Source organism: Chrysochloris asiatica, unplaced genomic scaffold (genome assembly GCF_000296735.1).
Source record: "Chrysochloris asiatica unplaced genomic scaffold, ChrAsi1.0 scaffold00096, whole genome shotgun sequence".
NCBI classification, from domain to species: domain Eukaryota; kingdom Metazoa; phylum Chordata; class Mammalia; order Afrosoricida; family Chrysochloridae; genus Chrysochloris; species Chrysochloris asiatica.
In genome coordinates this window covers 10,238,150-10,252,746 of record NW_006408614.1, presented here as the reverse complement: position 1 = coordinate 10,252,746, position 14,597 = coordinate 10,238,150, and the positions used below count along the sequence as shown (strand labels likewise).

Genomic DNA, 14,597 nt, shown 5'->3' with positions numbered 1-14,597 from the left:
TGGTGGCAAACCACAGAAATGGTCACTGTAAAGTGCTCACTGAGAATCTACTGTCCTCGCCTTTAGGAATAACTGTCATCCTTACATTAGATGCTGCCCCGTCCTCAACAGCAAGTGCCGTCCTTGTATGCCAACGCTCCTCTCCTTGGCTTGCCATCTCAATGATTAAACAGCGCAACCCTACTGCCTGTTAGGTCCAAAGACATTCTGATTTCATCTCTCTTCTGTTTCCAGGAATCCATCCCTCCTGAAAACACCCTGAGGCTTTCCCCCTTGTCTACGCTGCATAAGCTCTCTGCCTGTTACTGGATTTGCCCAAACACCACACAGTCCCAATCATAAGACTGCCGGCCAGGAGCCTGGGAGCCTCTCCCATTCCCCATCACCTTCTTCACCTCCTGAGCTTGGCTCTCTCCAGCTTCTCTCTTCCAGTGTGGGCCGTGGAAAGAGCTCAGCCCAGCACTGCAACGGGTGGGCAGAAGAGGGGCTCACTTAGAGGGCTGCTATGGGTCAGAGCCGACTGGATGACACATCATCACCACCATGACTACAAGACCCACCACAGCACTGACCACCACTGACCAGGCAGGAACAGATCACCTCAAATGAATGCTTCCACCCATTTCTGTGCTGGGCAGGGCGAGGCGTCCCCTCAGGAGTCTGGGTTCAGGTGCCGAGGGCAAGGCTAACACTGCCTAGATGGAACTCACACTCCGATCCCATTACTATGTGAGGGAACGCCTCACCCCTGCCTCCCCCATCTGACTACGGGGATGGCTCCGAGGAACCCCCGGACAAGAAGTGAAAGAAGGAATCAGGCTTCGGCAGACATTCCTGATTAGCTGAGCCCCCACTAGCTCTGAAGGAGACATCATGCTGGGAAGGCCGTGTTGAATGAACAGCACTGCCTGTCCCCTATGCTTTCTGAGGGCTTCTGGGAAAACGCGATGCCTCAAAGGGTTTTGGGAAAGCAGCTTTTGGCTTTGGTACATGCCCCAGAAACTGCACAGTGAAGGGATGCTAATCACAGGGGGACAAAGCCTTCTTTCTGTAACTCCTCGCTTTCAAAGGATCTAATGTAGTCAGCTGAAACATCAAGAAAATATGTCATGTGATTTTTGGCCTTTAACTTTGAACTCTGAGAACATAATGGCACTGCTGACACACAACAGCTTGCATGGCTGTCTTTTTAATGTGTGAGCATTTCTCAACACTCACATCTACAAAGACAAAGTGCAGGAAGAAACCCGACACGGAGCCTTCTTCCAAAAAGACAGCCGGATTCATACACAAACACATGCACCAGAGCAGGAAGGATGCTGACAGCAATCGCCTTCGTTCTCGGAGGAAATGTTATTTCACGGCCAATAATCAAAGGTAACAATATAGTTCCTGTTCTGGCTCACTGATTTACCCAGAAGACACTTGGCGAGTGCCTACTATGTGTCGGGCACTGTTCTAGGTACTGGTGGCACGCCAATAAGGGAGACACCAAATGCTGGTGAGAACCAAGAGCAATGTATTATATATTGCTGGTGGGAAGGCAAAATGGAGCAGCAGATTGAGAAACGTGCAGCTTCTTACACACTTCCAGACACAAAGACCATACCAGCCGGCATCGGCATTCCCATCCCTAGAACCCTTCTCCAGGAAAATGAAACACCATGTCCACAGAAGACCCGAGCACTAACGCTCAGTCCAGCCATCAGCTGGAGACCAGTGTCCATCCAGACAGACTGAGTGGAAGCTCTACAAGACGATGCATCTAGAAAGCACCATGTCACGTCAGGGAAGCCACGTGTCCCACGGTAAGCACTGAGTTCAGTTAAGTGGCCCCCTGGAGATCAATGACTGCCACTGTGGATCCGGCGCCTCTAACCTGACTGGTATCTATCCCAACAGCAGGCTCACTGCGGCAGGGTGGGCTGACGCCCCGCGACCCTAAAGGACAGAGCACAGCTGCCCCGCGGGTTCCCCAGCTGCTATCATCACAGAAGCAGAGAGGGGGCTGGCAGGTTTGAACCACCGACCTTTCCTTCCAAATGCTGCCAAGCCCAGAGTCACCAAGCCACCAGGGCCCCCCACTCCAGGCTTCTTCACGACCACTTGCTTCACACATTGTCCAACCTCGCTTCCTTGTCCTAACTGTCACTACTTCCCAGTACTAACAGGAGCATGACCCCAAACAGATTTCTTCAAAACAAAAACAAAACCAGAAGCAGACATTGGCACGTCTTTCGGGTTGAAAGGTCTCAGCCGTCCTTTCTTTGAAAGCAAAGCGCAGGTACAACAACTGCACACAGATTCTCCAGCACAGTAAGCCGAGCACACAGCTCACGGCAGTGGTTGTGGCCCTAGTGTGCCGCCATCCCAGCCACAGGTGCCGAGAAGATGCCTGTTTGCAGGCACCCAACACAAGTCAGCTCCTCATCTCCCAGGACAGTGCCCTCCCAAACTGGACCAAGAGCAGCAGGAAAGACATCAAAGATGCTGCTGTAGATGTCATCTCAAGAATCCACCCACTGATGGGATTCGGTCAGAACCACCCAGTTTACCCAGAGGCGAAGCTTGCCACAAAGTCCACCATAAAAGGCAGCGGCAACTCTACAAAACTCAGCCAGGGTAGGGTCTTTAGGTGACCAGGAGCAAGCACCAAGGGGGGTAAGGCAGAGCGGGGAAGGACCACAAAAGGGCCAGCAGCCAAAAAGGGAACCCTGGACAGGCAGAGGGGGAATGCAGGGGCAGCCGGACACCGCCCAGAAGTTGTTCCTGAAAGCTCCCTGCTGACTTCACATCTCAGGAACCAGCACTGCTAGCCCCTGTACCCACCCAGTGCCACCCCAGCCCCCAGGGACCAACTGTGCTACCCACCGAACCCCAGCAGGACGGGACTGAACACTAAACTGACAGAATGTGTCCCAGAGCCCTTTGTAAACCCACCACAGAGACAAAAATGGATTTTAGGAAGTGTTCGGGTACATTCTGGTTTGGGGACTGGACTGCTAACTGCAAGGTCAGCAGTTCACACCCACCAGTCACTCTATGAGAGAAAGTGGAGGCTGTCTGCTCCTGGAAACACCGACAGCCTGGGAAAACCACCCAGGGGTCCTACAAGTCCAATCGGCACCGTGACACCAGCCTTTCAGCTGGCACCTCTGCGGAGCAGGAACGAGACCAGGCCAGCGCTCAGTCCTGGCTCATTAGCACATGGAAATTCTCTCTTCACATCGTAGTCAGCTGACTCCTCATCTTCAGCTTCTCACTCACACCCTCCCCACCCCATCCAGCCACAGCACCCCAGGCCCCACTTCCTGCTCATCCGCCCCACCCCATCCAGGTGATAGGAGCTGCCCCTCCCCAGGAGAGAGCCCCCCTTGTGGGCTGTGCAGCCCCCTGCAGCTGTCCCAGCATGGCCCCCCCTTAGTGGTGCTGTTCATCTCTGCCTGCTTCGCCCGGACCCTGGGCCCTTGCTCCACACACTGTCTACCTAGCCTTCAGCTCAGCTCCCAGGCAGGTTCCAGGGACCCCACTTTACAGAGGGTTACAGGCTAACCCCCGGCCTGCTGCTGAACCCCGTGAAGACTTGGGAGCCCCACTCACCGCCATCCCGGGAGTAACGTTTGTACCCACTACTGGTGCCACAGACCTCAGACTAACGTTTCTATGTGTCATGTGACTACAAAGCAGGGACAAAGTCCTCAGAGGGAAAAAGTCAGAGAGGACAAATCAAGTCAGCAATTACAGGTTTGGGCAGCCTTTGAGAATCACGGTGACACTGAGGCGCGTGAGCACATTACCTGGGGACACAGTCAGCTGGAAGCGGTGGAGTGTGTTGGGATCGGGAAAATGCACTGTACAGGTACCTGCAAAAGGAAAGCTCGTCAGGCGGGGAGGGGCTGATGTGGCTGGCGCACAGCTGGACAGGTGACCCCCCCGACACGAGAATACGAGGCTTCTCACACCTTTCCTTTTTTAGATTCTTCTCTGAGCTAACCCCAAGTCACAACATCTCCCTTTCACCGTCACATCGTCTCTCAACTGACAGGGCTTTCCAACCATTTCAAGAAGACCAATGTCTTTGTGTCAGGGCTAACTAAAGAGTGTAAACAAGAGAAGATCCCAGGCCGAACTTTCAGTCTGCGCCCCTCACCCCATGCCCTTCCATGCCCACCATGCTAGAAGCAGTGTGCCAGCTAAGAGTCCAATAGGACACTTGCCTGCTCTTGTGTAAAGCTAACCACTAACTCGCCTCGCTTTGCTGGTCTAAAGATGCTCTGCAGACCTGGATGGCAGCGTTCTGCACCCATGACTCCTGAGCCAGGAGGTGGTTGCATCAGGTCAGGGTTCCCACTGGAAGAAGAGCTACTGGGCTTCAGTGCAGACAGGGAAAGGTGGCTAAAGCCCACATCCACCTCCTTCACACAAATGTCACGACACAGCGGAAAAAAGCCACAGACTTAGCCCCTGGGGAGGGGACGCTTGTAGAAAGCTACTGTGTTCATCCATACACTCAGAGATCTCGGCTTGATTCCTCAAGATGTTAGTGGAAAACATGAAATTGAAAGACAACAGGAAATTTCCCATAAGCTCTTTGAAGTCCACTTGTATATTTTATAATAATAAAACCCTAAAAAAAAAAACCCAGCCCAGTAGGATTTCAGTTCAGGCCATTTAGATTGGAAATGGCCCAGAGACCCAGCTGGCCCGAGGTACTACACTCCGAGGCGACATGAAGGCCCAGAGGGTCATTGGCAGGAGCCAGTGCCCACTTTCCCTAAACATGTCACGGAGACACCGAGACCACCACAGTCCCCACCACAGGACCGTTGGAAGAGTCATCTGTAAATACGCCGTGTACACCCAGATAGCCTTTTCATGGAATCTCAAGTCTGATTAGAAGACAACTGGGAGCTGAGGCGAATGTTCCAATCTTTGTGAATGATTCCCAGAGCCAGACTCCTCAAGGAAGGCGGGCAGAGCGCAGGTGGGAGAAGCCCCGTGGCCGCAGTAGGAGGTGCAGTGGGCCACCCTGGCCCGGGTGTGACGACTCCTTATCAGAGTCTGAAAAGATAGCCCGCTACTGCAAGGGCAGAATCCGAATCCCTCCCTAACACAATGCACAGGACTACTGAAATGTAAGCCATCTGTCTCCACCAGCCAGTGATTAGAGCGTACTGAAGATGAGCCAGGAGCTGCAATACTCACAGGGTAAATTCGCTTCAAGTTCTGCAACCTCTGTAGAAACAAAGAGATGACTGTTAGTATCAGCCAGTCAGACCAATTCACAACACTAGTTCTCAACACCCAGGACAAACTGAAACCCAAATGCACACTGGGACTTGGAGATGCCCATAGGCAGCGTTCTGGAAACTTCACATTAACGTGAATGAAACTCCCCATCAACCTTGAGATCATGACAGTGATCACGGCGCCCACCTCCTCAGCTGCTCCAGATGGGCTGGGGTTTCCACTCATATTGAGGGGTCGGGTCTCACCACCAGGTGGAAGGAACCTGACACACCCTCCCTAGCTCTGGCCCTGAACATTGCCATCTGTGGACAATGCTAGCTGTCCCAGCAGATGGCCTTCTTGAAGCCACAGTCCTGGACCCTGGTCGTCGGTCCAAGGCTCAGCCTCCTTGTCCATAGGGTCATGAATTTAGTGATGAAGCTCGGGTCCTGGGCCCTGGGCCCTCTCCTGCTCTACCTGAGGTGACTGAGGAGCCACTCCTGAAGCCTCCACACATACCCTGAGGTCACTGGGGCAGGGCGAGGGTCTCAGCATTGGGGAATTGGGAAGGAGGCTTTGGAGAGGTGGAAAACGGGTACTCCAAGTAGGCACACTAGTGTGCAGATGCAGGGCACAGTGGGCGCAGGGGAGGCTGATGGGAACCAGGTGGGAAGAGAGGGGGTGGTGGACGGCACAGCACACTGGGCATACCGTTTTCGACCGTTTCGGTCAGTGTTTACACAATTACTCACACCAGCGTGTCTAGGAGCTCTCCTCTGGACGGTGCCAAAGAGCTCCAATCCCCCAAATGGGTGTACAACTGACAGAAAGATGGGGCTCATTCATGGGAGCCAGTATGGCCAGACTGTCCCCACCCCACCACAAGTGAGGGTCACTGCTGGATCACACCAGAGGTGCACAAACCCGGGCTGGACACTGTCCCTGGAGAGGGGTCAGAGGGCAGCAGACAACAAGAGAATCACTGAGAAGGCAGGCAGGCCCAGAGACAATGGTCAGGGATCACACTGCCCTCACCTGGCAGGTACCCAGAAGCCATAACAGGTGTCTCTCCCATCCTAAGATGCCAAGGCCTCCAGCACCCACTGGGCAGCGTTTCTGAGAGGCCCTGGCACCTGGTATGGCTCCGCCCTCTACTTCCTTCCTCTTCACTGACCACTGACCACAGCCCTGGGACAGGCAGGTGTGCTGCCACCAGGGAGTGGCCTCCTGCAGGCGGTGGACTCAGGCATCCCAAGGGCTCCTCACACAGGAAGAAGGTTCCTGTCTGGAGCCAGCCCCAGGCAGGACAGCTGAGCCTTCCTTCCTGGAGACTTTCTGACCTCCTCATTTGGTTGTCTGATGGCTTTGCCTGACTTTACGGCTCGGTGTGTCCCCTCCTGCTGACACCTTCCCAGGTCTCCCACACTCCCCAGGACAGTGAGAAAGAACAAGCTCAGAGCACGAGCCTCCACCAGGCAGCCACCCCCTCAGACCCCACCAGCTGAGACCTCCGTGGGGGTAGGGCTGATCAGATCCTCTCATCCCAGTAAATTCCCTGCTGTGCAGAATCTCCCTACTGAATGCAGAGACTGACCAGGGCTTCTGGTCACTAGCTGGCCGGCAGGGAGCCCCGATAAAAAGGGCCAAGTTCCTGACAGGAAGTAACACAGCCCCAAGGCTTCTGGGGGCAGGGAGTGCTGTCTAATGCAGGGGCCCACACTGCACACTCTGGCTGCAGACCCCACAGCTCCCAGGACTGGAGGCAGACAGCACCCCTGATCCTGCTCAGGACACCCACACTGCCCCCATTCACCACTTCCCACCTGGAAGGCTGGGGTTCAAGCATGGGTGAGCTTCCTGGCATCTACTAAGGAGCCACTGCACCCTGGTCAGCTGCCCGTGGCCATCCCAGGAGCCAGAGCGGGCCCAGTACCCACACTGGCCCCCCACAATCGGGCTGTCTGTCATACCACACCTTCCACTCTCAGTCCACTCTCATCCACACACCCACTCAGGGTCACGACCCTGCCTGGAGAGGCCCGCTCACTCCTCCATCTGGTTCCCTGCCTCCTTGCTCCCCACTTCCTCCAGCTCCCTGCTCCTGGCTGTCCCTCTACCCAACTCCCCCCTCCTCCCAACTTCCCCAACTGCTAGATTCCCCCCTCTGTCTGGTTCTCCCCGCCCCCCTCTTTGCCCACACCTGCCACCTTTCCACAGACCCTGCTCATCTGACTCCCCCTTTCCTTTCCCCACAACCACAGCCTTCACCAGCCTGCTGGGGGGGGGAGGGGGGGAGAGGTCCCAGCCATCAAACTGATAAAGGGGATGAAGGCCCGGTCCACTTTCTAGCATTGTCTACTCAGTCCCAGGAGACAGCAAACTCTGGACTGTGACCTGCACTGTCCCCAAAGTCAGCCACCCTGATTTTCTCCAAATCTCCTGGGCTCCCTGTCCACCCCCATGGCACTCTCGAGACCCCACCCACTGTCAGTAAACCCCAGGCGCCCCCATCTGCACGCAGGGGCTGAGAGCCAGAGAGAAGCACTGTAGCCGGGTGGCTCCTCACTTTCAGTGTGGTCTGAGGGGCTGGGAACTAGCCAGTCCAGCAGAGAGCCCAGAGCCCAGAGCGGAGGGTGTGGGAGGGCCGCTGGAGTCACAAGTGGTGAAAAGGTTGGAGTGTGGAGGCAGGTCTGACCTCTGCCTCCTGGAACCAGTCTTGGCTGTTGCTGCTGCTTCACCCCCTCCCCCTCCCCAAGTTAGGTCAGTGCCCTCCCACCCCCACCAGGCCAACCTTTAGCCAGTCAGTCAGTGGGATGACAGGAAGCACCCACGTCCGGTCTCTACCAGCCAAACCCTTCCTGTTCCCATTCCTTTCCACAGTTGGCAGTTTCCTTCTGGGAAGGCCCAACATACTGCTTTCAACACACAAAGTCTCCAGTCACGAGCTACAGTGCAGGATACTCAGACACCGGTAACTCCCATATTGTCCACCCAACAGAGCATGCAAACCAAGCGCTGTCACAAATGACTTGACTTCAGGAAGTGTAGAAAGCTGTCATAATAGGAAGTGAAAGTGCAGCGGCAAATTGGGCCTCCTTCAGCCCGGAGCGGCTCCCACCCACCCACACTGGCAGCGGGGCGGAGGGGGCTCCAGGACCCGGTCAAGTCCCTAACTCCACCTGGATCAAGTGGGTTCCACAGGACCCTGAAGGGGTCCTTGCCATCCCCCCCCCCATTGGGTGAGGACAACACTGGAACAAGATGGGGGGCTGCTCAATCTCCACGAGCATGCCGAGAAGTCCCATGAAGAGGTGTCAGCGTGTAAGACAGCCATGGTAATGTAGCGGTCACAAGCCGGGCTGCTAACCTCAAGGTCAGCTGTTCGAAACTACCAGCCGTTCCATGGTAGAGATAAAGATTTCTGGCCTGGGAAAGCCTATACAGACTCGATGGTACATAACTACCACCACCACCACCAAGACAGCACCAGTTTCAAACCCAGTTCCTTGTCATTCATGTTTTCCATCGTAGGCAGGAGGTGATTATATTCTTACATCTTTTCAGACAGGTAGGTACTCTACCCAGTCACAAGTCACTTCATCCTCGACAGAGCCTCGGCTCGCAGTGAGTTGGGCCCTGGGACCCCACATTACCTTTGACGAGCAGCTTGTCTCGCACGGACACCCTCCGGGTGGAGTCTGACGCTGTAGCTGCTGAGCGGGACCCTTTGAGACCGTCATCCCGCTTCAACTTGCTTGCCAGAGTGAGCATCCCTGTTGCCTCTGTCCTAGCGGGGAATAAACACGGGGTCAGAGGACTGCCACCGGAGAAACAGCAGTCTCACAGAGCATTTGTCCCTCCTCAGTCCTAGCCAGGAATGAACACGGGGTCAGAGTGCTGCACCAGAAAAACACACAGCGTTCGTCGGCACAGAAGAGGACAGTAACAAGGTGGCTCATGTCTTAATGAGTCTGAGTAACCTCCTGTCCAGTCTCTAGAGAGGATTTCAAGTACAAATGCAAACATTAAAAAGGGAGGCCAGGCTTAGCAAGCGTCATGGGCAAGCCCGGGCCATGCTGGTAACAGCCTCATGGGTGCAAGCTCTGGCCAGTCCCTGCAGTGTGCTGACCAGCTGCCATCAGGCTTAGGAGTCGGAGTGGTCTGTCACTGTACCGTGGCAACTGCCCCGTCCCCATCCCAGAGGAGGGGTGCCACCCAGGTCGAGGGGGGCTGGGGCCCCACAATGTTTCACTTTCCTCTTCCTGTGGTAAAAGCAGTGGCCAAAAAGCTTCCTTGTATTTCAAACCTGGGGAGATGCCTACTCCCCAAAGAAACGCTCGTGCCACTCTTGGGGTGATGGAAACTCTTTAATATTTCAGGGGTGCAGACAGACATCAAAACCGACCAAATTGTACTCTTGAAATGTACACTATTTAAACCCACTGCCACTGAGCTGCTTCTGATAGAGAACTGTCCCGCAAGGTTCCTCGACCGAGACCCGTGACGAGAGCTGACCGCCAATATCTCCTGCAGACTGAGCCGCTGACCCACTGCAGTGTCACCAAATCAAAGCCCCGCTGTCATTGAGTCACAGCAAGCCCACAGCGAAATCCTCCAGGAGCAGAAAGCTTCCTTCATCTTTCTCCCCTAGAGCAGCTGGTGGGTTTGAACTGCCGAGCTTGTGGTCAGCAGTCCCCTACTCATCCCAGAGTGCCACCAGGGTGGTTCTGAGGCTGTACAGCTTTACAGGGGCAGAAAGCCTTCTCCAGTAGGACCACTGGTAGATTTCAACTGCTGACCTTGTGGCTAGCAGCCCAGTTCATAATCTACTACACTGCCTGGGCTCCCTTACATACTATTTAGTGCACTTCAATAAAGCTGACCAAAATGTGACCAAAACCTTAGTGTCCTTACCCCCACATGCCGTCCCCTCATAGAGCTACACACATCTTACAAGGTTTAGCCTGGGCCAAGGGGCTCGCGTCTCTCTCAATGAGAAACTTCACTAAGGGCAGGGTGGAGGCAGGCTGTGGAAACTCTGTGGGGGCTCTGGAGCAGACACCAGAAAATACCGGGCTGTGCTGTGGAGGGCTGACCTTACTTGCTCCATCACCCCCTGAAACGGTCTTGGCAGGACTGCCTTCAGCAGATCGGGACCCCACAGCAGTGTCTGCCTCCCTAACCAAGGCCCACAGCCAGGACCCTCGGTGAGCACCTCAGTCCTGCCACACGGTCAGGCCATACCACACAAAGCCCACCTGGACTTTGCCCACTGGCTGACCTCAGCAATGCAGATCCAGCAAAACATTAAAAACAGACTGAAAGCGTGTGGAGTGTCCCACTGCCGCTCTTAGGTCCTTCCGGTGGTCAGTTCTGAGTCACAATGACGCATGTGTGAGAGGGAAACCCGACCATGCCCTTTCCACCCTCACAGTCCTCGCTGGATTTGAGCCCACTCCTGCAGCCACTACGTCACTCCACCTCACTGGGGGTCTTCCCCCTTTTCACTGACTCGCTCCTTTACCAAGTATGATGGGCTTCCCCAGGGACTGGTCCCTCCTGAGTAACTGTCCAAGTGGGAGAGAGAAAGTTTTGCCATTCTAGTTTCTAAGGAGTATTCAGGCTGTACTTTCAAGACACATTTGCTTGTACTTCTAGCTTGTGGTCATTGTTAAATGCTGTTGAGTCTATTCCGACTCCTAGCAACCCTGCATAGGGTTTCCAAGGAACTGCTGATGAATTTGAACCGCTGACCTTGCAGTCCAGTGCACGATCCCACAGTACCACACCAGGACTCTCTTTCTGCAGTCGTCTATGGTAATTTCACTATTCTTTGCCAACACCATAATCCAAGTGCAGACAAGAGTCAATGCCTGATTTTAAGCCACTCAACATCCCCTTGTGCTGTTGGAAATCAGCCTCTTGGTCTATGTACAGAGTGTTCTGGAATTCCCAGTCTTGGATGAGTTGTTATAATCCATAGTTGAATGCTTTTGCACAGTCAATAAATCACAGGCAAACAGCTTTCTGGTATTCTCTGCTTTTAGCCAAGATCCACCTGACATCAGCAAGGATAACCCTTGTTGCATGTTCTCTTCTGAAACCGGCTTGAATTTCTGGCAGCTCCCTGTGAATGTAATGCTACAACCATTTTTAAATTGTTACTTTTGTGCAATATTAATGGCATTAATAATTTCCACATTCTCTTGACTCACCTTTGGAATGGGCATAAGTAATGTATCTCTTCCAAGTAGCTCTCTTTCAAGTTTCTTGGTACAGATATTTCAACTGATAATTCATTAATTCCTGAAGACTTGTGTTTCCCAATGCCTTCAGTACAGCTTGGATCTCTTCCTTCCATACCACTGATTCCTGGTCATTACATCCTGAAATCAATGAATGCCAACCAATTCTTTTCAGTATGGTAACTGTGTGTAGTCCTTCCATCTTCTCTGGAAGCTTCCTGCGTTGTTCAATATATATATATTTTTAATGTTTTATTGTGAACTTTGTGATAGTTTACATGGGTGCACATTAGTTTTACATTCATCCTATCATACATCATTTCATTGCCATGGTTACAATTCCCTCCATGCATCATCCACCAATCAAAGGGTATACACTACAAGCCTGTCCCCCGGTCATCAGCACACAGCCCCTTCTTCTCCCTCTCTGTGTCTGAAGTCCCCAACTGCTCCATCTCTCCACTTCATTGTCTCTGCCTCCATCTCAGGCATCACTGCTTCTCTGGGTAGGGTCCCACTCTCCGCTCTTCTCCCTTGATAGTCCCAGGGACCTCCGCTCCCAGGCTGAAAAGTTAATCAGTTCAATATTTTGTCCAGGGAATCCCTCAATATTACAACTCCAGGCATGAAGTTTTTCTTCAGGTCTTTCAGCTTGAGAAATGTGAAACGGGTTCCTCCCTTTTGATTTTCTAACTCCAGGTCTTTACACATTTCATTATAAGAATTTGTGTTCTCAAGCCGCCCTTTGATACCTTCTGCTCATCTGTTTTACTTCATTTCTTAGTTGTTTTAGCTACTCTACATTCAGGAGCAAGTCTTCTGACATCCACTTGTTTTTTTTCTTTCTTTCTTTATTAATGACCCTTTGCTTTCTTCATGTATGGTGTCCTTGATGCCATCCCACAACTCGGCTATCAATGGTCATTAGAGTTTGATGCATCAAATCTATTCTTGATAGGGTCTCTGAACTCCAGTGGAATACATTCAAGGCTGTACTCTGGCTCTCCTGGAATTAATTTTCTTCAGCCTTAACTTCAATTTGCATATGAATAACTGATGTTCTGTTTCGAGGTTGGCTCTGACTGATGCTACTGAACTTCTCCACTGTAGCTTCCACAGGTGAGTCAATTTGATTCCTGCGTATTCCATTAGATAGGGCTTGTGCAGCCACCATTTATGTTGCTGAAAAAGGTACCGGCTTTATAAAATTCTGTCACTAAGACCATTACTTGCCAACTTTCAGTCATTTGTCTTCAACTTCTAATTCCAATCACCAGTCATTATCAATGCATATTGATGGCACATTTGACTCATTTCAGACTGCAGAAGTCGGTAAAAAAATTCAATTTCTTCACCTTTGTGACCAGCTGGTGTGTAAATTTGAATAATATTTCTATTCAATTGGTCCTTCCTTATAGGGGTATGGATATGAACCTACCACTGACATCTTACGTGAAGACAGACTTTAAAATGTTCTTTCTGATAATGAATGAAAAACCATTCCTCTTCAATTTCCAGCATAGTAGACCTATGACTATCTGATTCAAAATAACCAATAGTCCATTTCAGCTCAGGAAAGCCTGGGATATCAATCTTCATTTGTTCTATTTCACTTTCAATGATTTTCAAATTTTCCTAGATTCATACTTCATATAGTCCACATTCCATTGATTAGTGGGTGTTTTCAGCTGTTTCTTCTCAGTTTGAACATCGCCACATTAGCAAACAAAGGTCCTGAGAGCCTTGCTCAAATCCCTAACATTAAAGTCAACTCTACTTTGAAGAGGCAGCTTTCCTCAGTCGTATTTTTCCATTATGTGGAGTATCACAGATGCCCCCCAAAATATGTGGGACTTGGAGGGGCCACGATTCTCAGGAATGTGGCAGGGTTATAATGATGCCATTCTCTATGATGTGAGCTGATGTGTTCAGCCCTGATCTAATGGGGTGGGGTGGGATAGAACACCCTAATCAGATCACAGCCCTAATGGGATATAACAGAAGAGTCCCTGGAGTGTGACGTACAATACCCCTTTATCTTACAAGAGATAAAGGCAGAGACAGAGGGATGTACTGCCACAACGAGAGAAGAACCAGGAGTGCAGTGCATCCACTGGGCCCGGGTGCCTGCACTGGGAACTTCCGAGCACCAGGAAACAGAACAAAGCCTTCCCTAGAGCTGGCACTCCAAAGTCCACTTCTAACCTCGTAAACCAGGAGAGAAGAAATTTGCGTGTTAAAGCCATCCTCCAGTGGACTTTCTGTTACTGCACAACCAGATAACTAAGACTTTGTTGTTGTTGTTGTGTACCATCGAGGCAGTACCAACTCAGCAACCTTGTACAGAGTTCCCAAGAGAGCGGCTGGGGGGTTTGAACTGCTGACCTTGTGGGTTAGCAGTCTAGTGCTAGATTAATTTTACTTGTTTGAAAGGAGGCTCGTTAAAGCTTTTATTATAGTGGTGTTTCCTTTTTTTTTTTTTTTAATTGTGGTCTGGGTAAAAGTTTACCAAGCAAATTATTCTTCCCATTCAACAGTTTAAGGAGCTCTGGTAGAGGGGTACCGGTGTGGTGCTGTGGGTTAATGAGCTGGACTGCAAAGTCAGTGTGAACCGTGAGGTTCAGCAGTTTGTCCACAATGTATTTTGTGACAGTAGCTGTAGCCCCTAAATGTGGACACCCAATCAGACTCCGATGGCCTCCCACCCTGAGCAGCTCATCAGACCATGACCAGAGGCACTGGAGCCGCTCTGCTGCCACGCACATGGCTTTCACTGACCAAGTGATTTACAAGTAGACCACTGGGCCTTCCAGCCCAGTCTGTCTTAGTCTGGAAGCGCTGTTGAAAGCTATCCACCACGGTGACCTTGCTGGTATTTGAAGGACGGTGGCATCACTTCCTACATGACAACACACAGGCCCCCACAGTATAACACACTGAGTCTCACTGAAGAGCAAGAGTCGGGATACATAGCTGCTCCACACCCAACTCCCAAAGGATCTGCAGAAAGAGCGCATCAGAGGATCCTGGCAAAAGCAATTACTCTCAGAAACAAAGGTTCATCTAGACCAGGGGTGGGATCGTCCAGCCCACGGTGCCATCGAGTCAGTTCTGACTCACAGT

At 52.0% G+C, this 14,597-nt stretch overlaps 1 protein-coding gene across 3 annotated transcripts in view; it reads right to left on the bottom strand.

The window, feature by feature from the left end:
• The window catches only part of UBE2F (ubiquitin-conjugating enzyme E2F (putative)), a 30,720-nt gene that overhangs the window by 12,393 nt on the left and 3,730 nt on the right, over window positions 1-14,597 (bottom strand). Inside the window, exons 2-4 of one of the 3 annotated variants that reach the window (XM_006866782.1) lie at window positions 8,883-9,016; window positions 5,206-5,235; window positions 3,798-3,863 (exon numbers count right to left, since the gene is read on the bottom strand). In XM_006866782.1, the coding sequence (XP_006866844.1) occupies window positions 3,798-3,863; window positions 5,206-5,235; window positions 8,883-9,000 (214 nt within the window). In that variant the 5' untranslated portion in view covers window positions 9,001-9,016. Of the gene's footprint in view, window positions 1-3,797; window positions 3,864-5,205; window positions 5,236-8,882; window positions 9,017-14,597 lie in introns of those variants that run through there. The other 2 variants (XM_006866783.1, XM_006866784.1) reach the window with 2 other exon arrangements.